The sequence below is a fragment of the Cavia porcellus genome, unplaced genomic scaffold, assembly GCF_034190915.1.
Source record: "Cavia porcellus strain 051 isolate PalLab524CR breed Dunkin Hartley unplaced genomic scaffold, mCavPor4.1 scaffold_16, whole genome shotgun sequence".
Taxonomy (NCBI): Eukaryota; Metazoa; Chordata; class Mammalia; order Rodentia; family Caviidae; genus Cavia; species Cavia porcellus.
This window is the reverse complement of record NW_026947499.1, coordinates 34,589,861-34,601,120: the sequence shown is the minus strand read 5'-3', so window position 1 is coordinate 34,601,120 and position 11,260 is coordinate 34,589,861. Positions and strand designations below refer to the sequence as shown.

Below are 11,260 nucleotides of genomic sequence, written 5' to 3'. Positions count from 1 at the left end.
CTCAGCAGCATAAGTGCCTGCTTTGCAAGCAGGCAGTCATGACATGTTTGATCCCCGGTACCGATAAAAAAAAGAAAAAGACCAAAAAAAAAATTTTTTTTTGGTCACCAAAAAAGACATCGTAGATTGAGTCTGAGAGTCTCTGAGGCAAAAATAAAGAACTTACCTCACCCCTTTAAGACCCTGTCTCAGAGAGAGAGACAGAGACAGAGACAGAGAGACAGAGAGCCAGAGAGACAGAGAGCCAGAGAGAGGGTTTTGCTGACTCTCACTGTGGAAAAAGAATTTTCAGAACACATTAGTAAAAAAGTGATGTAAGAAAATTTATTAAAGGAAGATATAGGACACACTTAAGAGTAGAGTGTGGGTGCTTAAAGAAACATGGTACTTTACTTCCCATACTTCTACTATTTTGAATTTATTTGGTACCTTTTTATGGACTCTAATTCTTTTCTATGCTGATCATTCATTATATCTATCTATTTATCTATTTATCTATCTATCTATCTATCTATCTATCTATCTATCTATCTAGTTCTTTTAGCTTTTTATCAGTGTCTCCTGTAGATTTATTCATCATTTTATTATACCCATTATTTGTTTAGCTATAAGTGACACTTTTGGTGTCAAACTCAAGTTGTTCCAAATTCACGTTCAACACAAAAAAGTTCAACAACTGAATATATTTTTCCTATAAGAAATAATGGAAAACCAAGCAATTAGTTCTAAGACCCAAAATTTACACTTATAAATTCATTTTTCCAGGACTTTAACAAATGGTACAGTAATTTCTTTCTTTTTTTTTTTTTTTTTTTTGTCTTTTTCATTGTTATTAGTATCAGGAATTGAACTCATGACAGCACACTTGCAAGGCAGGCACTTGTGCCACTGAGCTAAATCCCCAGTCCCTACACAATGATTTCTTTAACTCTGTCATGGTTCTCACAGTTTTCTCTTTACTACTGGTATGACTAACTTTCTTTGGAACCATGGTTATACTTTACACAAATTATAAGGGCCAGGAATATAGTTCATTACCTGCCTTGCAAGCACAAGATCATGAGTTCAATGCTTGATACCAAAAAACAAAACAACACACACACACACACACATTATGATGAACAGACTAGCACAAATTCTATATGAACAGCAAGCAGTTTTTTTTTCCAAACTTCACTGTTCAGTGGTGGACAATGGAAGTATCATTGTATCTTCTTGAACTCAAGTACCTAATTGATTTGTTTTGTTATCTCTCATACTATCCTCTCAAATAATTTGGCTATGTGGCTTTTGTTTTCTTCCCCTTCAATGCAGAGTGAGTCAGGTTTTTTTTTTTTTTTTTGGCTTTTTCGTTTTTATTGATACCAGGGATCGAACTCACGACTGCCTGCTTGCAAGGCAGGCACTTATGCCGCTGAGCTAAATCCCCAGCCCCGTGGGTCAGTTTTTAAAGAGTTGAGAGATTTGGGAGGCATTTTTTTGCCATGTCTTCTCATGTTTCTATATATTTTTGTTTGTCCATTTGTTTTTCTTTTTGTGTGTGCTAAGGATCATGGGTTGATTATAGTGCAAAGTTTTACTGCTGGTATAAAGACCTCTTTAGTTAATGTTTGCTTTTCAAGGATGCCTTCTGGCATGGTTAACTATTGACCTTTGCCTCTGTCCAAGTATCTAGCCATCTCTGTTTCTTTGGGAATGGAGGCTGCAGCACATTTGGCCTAGTACCCAGTTCTCCAGAAATGGGCTACAGTATTGTTCTCTCTCTCTCTCTCTCTCTCTCTCTCTCTCTCTTTCTGTCTGCTACCAGGAATCAAACTCAGGACCTTGCACTTGCCAGGCAGGTGCTGTGCTGCTAAGCTAAATTCCCTGACCCTTGGGCTGTACTATTGGCAGTTTTGTTAATGACAAAAAAAGCAATCCAGATATTGGCATCCAGATAAAATCAACTCATAACAACAACTCTGTTAATAAGAAACAATAATAATGTCTAAAACAAATTGGATATTGATATCTCCTATAAATCAATAATGTACAATCCTTAACCATTGAAAAGAGATCTATACTATAATTATGGTACAAACACTAAGATAAACCAAATATTAACCTACAGTAAATGAACAACTTTGACTTCCACTAATAAAAAAACTGTCCAACAGCAGTAGTATGGAGTAACTAGCTATCTACAAATTCATAAAGCTTAATAGTTATTCTAGTAAACGTAGAAAGGGTGGGGAATCAGAAAAAGAAAAAAGTAAAATTTGAAAGACTAACTTAATGGAAGATGAAAAGGAGAGAAAAAAATGAGACAGGGATCCCATCAATGAGTAAAAGAAAATTAATAGCATTAGAAAATAATCACAAGAAAAGAACAAGAAAAAAGAACAAACAGACAACATATAAGAAATAAAAGAAAGAAAAAAGTTACAAGAGGAAAAGAAAAACAGAAAAAACATACAAGGTAGGGAAAAAAACACATCACTCCCCCCCAAAAAAAAACTAATGAAGAGAAATCATAAAAAATAAATAAAAAAATAAAGGTGACATATATGGCTATAATCCCAGTACTCTGGAGGCTGAGGCAGGAAGATAGCTGTGAGTTTGGGGCCAATCTGGGATACAAAGTGAGTTCAAGGCCAGCCTAAACTGTACAATAAAACCCTTCTCAAAAAAAGAAATATTTTAAAAGATCAAGTAAAACCACTCTCTTTTTTAATGAGTGGTTTCTGTCCAGAATCTGGAGTCTTGGACCCCAGCAAGTCACAGTGTTCTCTAACTTGCTTTAGGGCTGTGGGTTTGTGAGCTGTCCTTCCTGCATCCCAGACTGTGGTAACTGTTCAAAGGCACATCTCCTTGCTTATGCTGATAGGTAGGAAAAGCAATTAGCCCTCTGGTCTCTCTTTGTTCTCTTCTGGATGTAGGCCACTAGCAGACTGTTGAACTTAATGTCAACACTCACCAGGCCTGGTTTCTCACTACAGAGGGCAGGACGTGTCATTCCCAGCCTGAGCTTGAACTTCCCAGAGGGTCTATGTCTAATCCATTGTGGTCTCTCGTGGTTATCTCTCACCCAGTCACTTTGAGAGGGTAACACTTGAATCTCTGAAGCTGCTGGTCAAGTGCATATTATTTTCTCTCTGGATCTTGTGGCCCTCCAGGTTTATCTTCTTTCTCTGGGTGTTAGCCTCACGTAGGTGGCCCTCCAGGTTTATCTTCTTTCTCTGGGTGTTAGCCTCACGTAGGTGGCCCTCCAGGTTTATCTTCTTTCTCTGGGTGTTAGCCTCACGTAGGGTCAGGTTGATCAGTTAGTCTGAACCTCTGCTGCCTTATGCCAAGAAGAAGCAAAATGAAGAGGTGGCTAGCACTTGGTTGGTGGCCATAAAATCCATAAGCTGAATGGGGGTCAACAGAGAGGTTCTGTCCAGCATGTGTGTTTGTGCATCCATCAGACAAATTGTTTAGCTCCTCATATGCATTTAATAATAATGACTTGATTTCAAGCAATTATAGTAACATTACTTAAGGTACTGCAAGTAGAGTTGCTTTCTTTAGAAAAATACAGAATTCTGAAAAAAGGTATAATAAATAACATGAGGATATCAGAATCAGAGACTGTGAGATGGGTCTATATTAGATCAGTAGCCTTTGAGCCTTCAACAACACACTTCTGCCCTACTGAAAATAGTCCACAGCAGGATTTCCGGTAAATAAGAATAGAATATCTCAACACTAACGATGTTCCAACAGTTTAGGGCTGTCAGGAACCAGGCTTGGTTTCACTTTGGTTAGTACTCTTCATGTTCTGGTCAGAGAAATAAAAAGTATGCAGAGATGAAAAGCCAATAAATAACTTAAGAATTTTCCTCTTGTCTCAGCCAACTTCCCTTCCTTTCCCTAGCAACCTTCTCAGAGCCCCCTTCACTTCTTTATTTCTTAGAGTATAGATGAGAGGATTCACCATGGGCGTGACCACAGAGTAGAACAGGGAAATGAATTTACCCTGGTCCTGGTTGCTGCTCTTAGCTGGAACCAGATACCCATAGATGGCTGAGCCATAGAAGAGAAAGACTACTACCAAATGAGACAGGCATGTGTTGAAGGCTTTTCGCTGTCCTTCTGCAGAGCGGATCTTCAGCACTGCCCGCGCAATGAAGCAGTAGGAGGCTAGGATGGTGCTTAGAGGGACAGCAGTGAAAAAGGTGCAGACACCATTGAGCACAGCCTCATTGAGACTTGTGTCTCCACAGGCCAGTTTGATCATGGCAGGCACCTCACATAGGAAGTTGTCTACCCTCCGGTGCCCACAGAAAGGGAGCTGCAGGGTAAACGTTGACTGGATTAAGGAGTTGCCCAGGCCACCCACCCAACTAACAGCAGCCAGCAGCCAGCAAAGCCGAGGGTTCATGATGGTCATGTAGTGCAAGGGCCGACACACTGCTACATAGCGGTCAAACGCCATCACCATGAGCAAAATGCACTCAGTGGCCCCCAGCCAGAGGAAAACATAGAGTTGAGTCATGCAGCCACCATAGCTGATAGTCTTGTCTGGTCCCCATAGATTGACCAGCATTTGGGGGACCGAACTTGTAGTAAAGGCCAGGTCCAAGGAGGAGAGGTTGCTGAGGAAGAAGTACATGGGTATGTGGAGTCGGGGATCCAGATGGGAAAGCAGGATGATGGCTGTGTTCCCAGAGAGGGTCAGCAAGTAAGAGAAGAGAATGAGTACAAAGAAGATCCCTTCCAGCTGGGGATGGTCAGATATACCCATCAGAATGAAGCTCCCTGAAGAGCTGTTACTGCCCTCTTCCATCACTTGAAGACTCTTCAGAGAAAAGTTTTGGGAGAAAAAGAGAGACATTACTGGTGGTTTGCATCAGGAAAGGCCTACTGATTCTCTAAGATCAATATTTGATCATTAGTGCAACTCTTATGTTTGAAAAATTTCATTGTAATTCCCAATGACTGTCCATTATATCAGAATGTCAAACATGAGCTTGCATAGACACGAAGGCAGAACAAGATTAGGGCTCTATAATTCAGAAAAATGGTTATAGCAGGACAGAGAGTTGATCATTAGATGTAGAAACTTTCTTTTTTTTTTTTTATTTAAGAGGAAAAAGAGAAAAACACAAAACAAACCAAAGCGGCGTAAGGGTACACGCAATACAGAACTACAAACAAAACAAAACAAAACAAAACAAAACAAAACAAAAAAACATAACAGTAAGAAATCACCTGCTAGTAGATTACACACTATCTTCTTGAAAATAGTTCCTCAAATCACAGTATCAAAGAACACAAGGTGGACATTCAAACAGGGAGACTGCAAACAGCTGTGTTCAATGTTCCAAAAACATTGATAAAGTCAGCTATTTAACACCCCCAAACACACTTGCTGTTAGATGTAGAAACTTTCAAAATACAAATTTCCTTAGCCAAGTTTTGATATGCTCAGCGAAAGGGGAAGACAACATATTGTGCTTGGAAAAGTCGCCCAGACATTTCTGATAAGTTTTTTCCTGTTCTTAAAAGATGAACTTGGAGAAAGTATATAAAATTATAAAAAGAATGAGAGAACTGAATACAGACTTATTTACCAAATACAGAAACTATGAATATGTGAGCTCAGAAGTAAGTGTAGAACAAACAAAATTTTATGTAAGTCAACATCAGTTTAGGTAGAACAGGCTGAAGATTTAAATAGGTCTTATCCAAAATGGAGCTAAGGGGCTGGGGATTTAGCTCAGTGGCATAAGCGCCTACCTTGCAAGCAGGCAGTCATGAGTTCGATCCCTGGTACTGATAAAAAAGAAAAAGACAAAAAAAGTTAAAAAAACACAAACTGGAGTTAAATCAGTTAATATGCACCTGTGACTAGCAGGGAAACTAGAATATTTCTAAGGAGATCTCTGATCTATTGAGGTACATGGATACTATACCCACCTGTAAACTATGGAATGGATCTTCACAGTTAAAAAACAAGTTTTGGTTAATAATGGGTCAGTTACCATCTCATTTCCTTGGACAGGACATAGGCTTTTTTGAAGACTGTCAAAAGATCATAAACCAAGGTCCTTCTTCCTTTTTGACTATTTAGTAAATGAACCTGAAAAGAAAACAGAAATAATCCTTGGATTATGTCGACACTGGAGATTGGGAAGTAATCTGGCTTCTTTCTCTGGATTCTTATCTGTCCCACAGGAGCTGTGGCTACCAGACCAACAATGAATGATGCTACTCACAGGAGGTTACAGGTCTGCTCAGGCACTTCTATACACTAGGCAAGGGTGATGCAGCTACAACTCTTGGCTTAAAAATCCCAGGAACTGTTGCTTTGTTTTGTTTTTAAGTCTATATATAGTACACATACAAGAGATTCGGATGCTAGAATCATCCAGTAGAAGGAAATTTCAGGGTCAGCGATTTAGCTCAGTGGTGTAAGCACCTGCCTGGCAAGTGCATTGGTACCAAAAAAAGAAGAAAATTTCTTTTAACTTTTTAAAATCAGCAATGGAGGGCTGGAGATTTAGCGACATAAGCGCCTGCCTTGCAAGTGCGTGGTTATGAGTTTGATTCCCGGTACTGATGATAAAATCAGCAATGGAGTCCATCTACAGACTCAAGGACAGTGAGACTGTAAGAGGGCATTTTGCCGAGTGTGGTGGCATATACCTGTAACCCAGAATCCAGGAAGCCGAGGCAGGAGGAACACCACAAGTTTGAGGCCAGTCTAGGTTATACAGTGAGTTCAAAGTCAGTCTGAACTGCTCAGTGAGATATCCTTTCAAAACAATAAAACGGTGAAAACAGACAGCAGAGGACATTCTAACCCTCCGTCTTACCCCTGTTTAGTATCTCAGGAAAATGTGGTTGCTTGTTCTTTTTATCTAGGATTTAAGAGAGCTAAGTTAAGGAACTAAATTGCCAACTTGATAATCATCTCATTTTTCTCATCTTTTCATTCTGAAGTTTTCCCTGCTAGCAAAATGCTCAACCTCTTGAATTCCTTTATGGGAAAGAGACAGTAGATGTCCTCCCTGAGTTTGGTGTGCAGGCACTGGTGCTCTGTGGCTGCTCACAAGTGTCAGAGTTCTTTCAGTCCCTCCTCTGTGCTATTGAGCAGCTTCTAGCCCAGAAATAAATGACCCAAAATGGAAAAGAAGTCTACCGCCAGAGGAGGAAAGCTGCTCGGCAAGTTCAGGAGTAAATACCAGACCCACTGTATTCCTGGCCTGAGCTTGACAGATCCTCAAGGCAACACGATTGTAATTTTGAGTTTGTATTCAGCAACTCACTGTTTTTCAGGGCCTTTTTTCTCCTGTAATAGGTCTGGTTCCATTTGATCTGGGAGTGTTGATCCCTAAGCACTCACATTTTAGGAAAATCCCAAGAGACAGCGATGTTGACCTCTCCATCCTAGAAGCGACGTGTGATTTACAGCACAATCTAAGGACGGAAGCTCCTTGGTGGAGGACCATTTTGGAACAGAAAGATTTTTAGGAGTCACTCACAGCATGCACAGATTGTTCTTGCATCTGCTTGTCTATAAATTAGTTTGAAACTTTCAGACGTTAAGAGAGACGGCCAAGATTTGCGTCTGAAAGAAAATCCTGTATTTTGTAGTTTCTCACACAGTTGCCAGTTTTCTGCACATGCTTCCCTAAATTTCACATCAGCTCTGAAGTGCTCATCTGTAAATGAGCTCTCCTCCTATCACAGAGCTTGCTCCTGGCTGTTAGCACTCATTACAGAAGAATGCATGTTCTCAGAATTGAAGCCTTGCATTAATAGTAGATGAGCAAAACGGATGAATAAACGGATAACGAATCATTTAAAGAAAAAAAAAGACCACCAACCAACCAAATTGTGCATTCCTGCTATTAACAGAGAAATTTTAAAGTATGTTTTATTTTTAAATATTTATTTGGGAGATGGTTGATGGTGATGTTCCCAGTACCTTAGTTTGTGCCTATCCTGAATATAAAGTCTAAATTAATATTTTCTCCAACTTGTCAGAAATGGAGATGAAAGGTAAATGGGACCGTAACCCATGCAAGGACGATGAAGACACTGCCAGGAAGTTCATTTGGCTCTGGGGAGGGGTCGCCTCCCGGACTCCGGACTCCCAGGGGAGAAAGTCATGGTCTACAAGCCTGAAAACTTGGGGGGGGGGGGAGGTAGGGATAGGGGAGTGGGTGCAGGAGCCAGAGCTGCCTCTCAGGAAGGCATAAGGGTACATTTAGGGGTGGAGCTGTGAATCACAGGAAGGCCAGTGTCAGTCTCTGTGGAGCTGTGAATCACAGGAAGGCCAGTGTCAGTCTCTGTGGGTGCTGCAGCTGTGGAAAGTACTAGGTGTCTTTGTGGTCGGTGCAGTCCTAGTAAAAATCTGCAGGGGTGTTTGGGCTGCACCCTCTAATTCCCTCCTCCCCGGGCCCTGGAGCTCACTGTTCCATCAGGAGATATATTTTTCAAAATGTTATTATTGTGGCAATCAGGCAAGCAAGAACCACAAAACAAAATTTTTCTAGAAGAATAAAGAGTGCAGGGGAGGGGATATAGCTTAGTGGCATAGCACCTGTCTAGCAAGAATGAGGTGATGAGTTCGATCCCCATTACCCCCTCAAAAATAAATAAAGTCTGAATTAAAATATAACCCAACCACTTCAAACAGAAGGATTGAAGGTATTGGATAACGTGAACAAAAATTTTTCTCCCTAAATCTCAGGATTCAAGAATTAGATATGAGGGAATTTGACTCAGAAAATTGATAAATTTAAAACCAACAAAAGGCAAAAATTCACTAATAATAGTAAACTTATAGAAATTACTCCCTCAAGAGATAGTGCAGCTTAAAACATTAAAATTTAGGGGCTGGGGATTTAGCTCAGCGGCGTAAGCACCTGCCTTGCAAGCAGGCAGTCGTGAGTTCAATCCCTGGTACCGATAAAAATGAAAAAGACAAAAAAAAAAAAAAAAAAAACATTAAAATTTAATAAACAGTTATAATGGGTAATTATAATGGGTAATCGATACTATTTGGAGAGGATGATAACTTTCACATCAGAGAAGACGGTCAAGAGCCATTAAAATGATTCAATTGTAGGAGAAGGAATCTTGGCTGAAAGGATTGGTCCTGGTGGCAGCTCTAAGGAACAGAGGATCTTACAAAATAGAAGGAAAACAAGATGCACCGTAGTACATCAAACACGTACATTCAGGCACCACAAACTCAGAGGCAGGAGAAGTCATTTTCCAGGAACACGTAGGTCTGTCACAGTTGAATGGGTCGATAATAGTCCAGGTTTGCGCGGTGAGGAAAGAATTGCCAAGCATACACCCAGGGGTAAGTAGAAAGTAGCTATGTTTCTTGAAGATCATGGGAAGCTGAGCTCAGGGGCAGACGGTGCCAACAAAAATATAACACAGACCCAGAAAGGTGCTGGGGTGACGGAAAAGTACTACACACAGGTCAAAGGTAGCTACAGCAATAGGAAAAAAAGGGGACTGATAACTCAGGTTTTCAGCATTTAAAGGCTGGACACCTCTGCTTTAGTTGCCTCCCACTAAATTTCCCTTGGTACCTGTGCTCTAACCTAGGGTATTGGCAATTTCTATTGAGTGCTGCTTGTGATTTCTTTCTGCCAACGACTCTGTTCCCAGGGTAGGGCATATAGGTTGTGCATAGAGTTTTTGACAGTTAGTTTGATGCTTTAGTGCTTTATTTTTTTTTTTTCAGGTTAACACTTTCACCACTTTTCTCCTGGACTGTCCTACAGAAGATTTTGTAAAAACATTCTTAACATTGTTGTATTAAAATTTTCCATTTCTGTTTAAATACGTATTTGTCCTTCCTACAGTGGTAGGGTCATGAACTCTATACAATAGGACTGGGGCTCAAACACTATCGAGCCTATAGACTTTCACCAAAGGAAGAACATAAAGCAGTGTCTTTAAAAAGTCTCTCCTCTCTCTGTCCCTCTGTCCCTCTGTCCCTCCCTCCCTCTCTCCCTCTCTCGCTCCCTCTCTCTCTCTCTTCCATATCTGGTATTTCTCCTACCTCCCTCCCCCCTCAGCACACCTCACCTCTCTCTCTTATAGTTTGGGGTCCTGGATAGGGAAAGCTTAGGGGTTGTTTATGGAACTATACCTTGGCGTCAGCAGCCCTCCCATCCATGCTCAGCCGGGTGTTCCATGTATGGAGGGGGCAAGCTGCTCTGAGCTGGTGGTGCTGCCCTGCTGTACTTCCTCTCTGGGCTGCTGGCTTTAAACCTTTCACAGGCCTTGGCCCTCTGAGCAGCCTCAGTTGGCTGCCTCCTGCTCCCAGGAGGGAGGACCTGTGTCACCTCCTGTTAGGCAATTAGCACCAAGGACTTGCCTGGCCACAACAGAGGAAAAGGTATCCCTGAAGAATGGCATGGTCTTTCTCCTGAACTTCCTCCCTAAAGAGAGTACTAATTGAACTAGGAATAAGAATAACTGCACCCTGTAAATAATTTCTGGTAATATAATTTTAGTCTTTGTAAGTGCATTCATGTTATCTTAGTTTCTTGTCTAGTGGGGAATGAATCTGGGGCTTTTGTGCTGAATGACTTCTCCAGCAGTGGAGTGGGGTGGGGGTGAGGGAACTCACTAAACTACACAAGCTGGGCCTGAACTTGTGACACTCCTGACTCAGCATTCCAAAATACTGGGATTACAGGTGTGAACCACCTCAGGCTCTAATTTAGTTCCCACAGTGCTTTATGTAGTAGAAAGCAGATGACTTACCCAACCGGAGAAAAGAACAGGCATGAAGTGACTGTGTGACTTGCCCAGTATTAAAGGTATGGTCCCAGCGATGGCTCCTCACTCTGCATGAATGGCCAGTCTTACGCGGAAGGAAGGACTGTTTTAGACTCTTAATGTATGAGCTAGATCTGAGTTTTGTTCTTTTGGGGAACAAGACCCGATAAAGTGAATAGCTCATCTCTGGTCCTAACATATGGCATAAACCAGAGACAGGAAGCTTAGATTCTCATATTGTCCTGTGTAAAAGGCAATAATTTACAACTACAACTAAATAAACCTGGAGGAAGTAACTGGCAACCTGTTAGGTCATTAGATGTCATAGAAGATTAATTACCTCTGAACAGCTGACACAGAAACTTCACTCATTCAAGAAATAGACACTGGGCTGAGGATACAACTTAGTGGTAGGGCCTACTAACATGTGAGAGACCCTGAGTTCAAGGCTCAGTCCTCAGCACTACAAAAACAGAAAACA

General features: G+C 41.0%; 1 protein-coding gene across 2 annotated transcripts; it reads right to left on the bottom strand.

Annotated features, from left to right (window-relative positions):
- Positions 1–3,868: 3,868 nt before the first annotated feature.
- LOC100713698 (olfactory receptor 2C1) lies at positions 3,869–9,821 on the bottom strand. Of its 2 annotated transcripts, XM_013141642.1 has the most exons (2): positions 9,799–9,821; positions 3,869–4,787 (listed from the first exon to the last, which is right to left on the bottom strand). In XM_013141642.1, the coding sequence occupies exons 1-2, from the start codon at positions 9,819–9,821 to the stop codon at positions 3,869–3,871; spliced, it is 942 nt and encodes a 313-aa protein (XP_012997096.1). The 2 variants fall into 2 exon arrangements, with proteins under 2 accessions (XP_012997096.1, XP_003477751.2); XM_003477703.3 differs by lacking the exon at positions 9,799–9,821 and having other exon boundaries at positions 3,869–4,810.
- Positions 9,822–11,260: the final 1,439 nt, after the last annotated feature.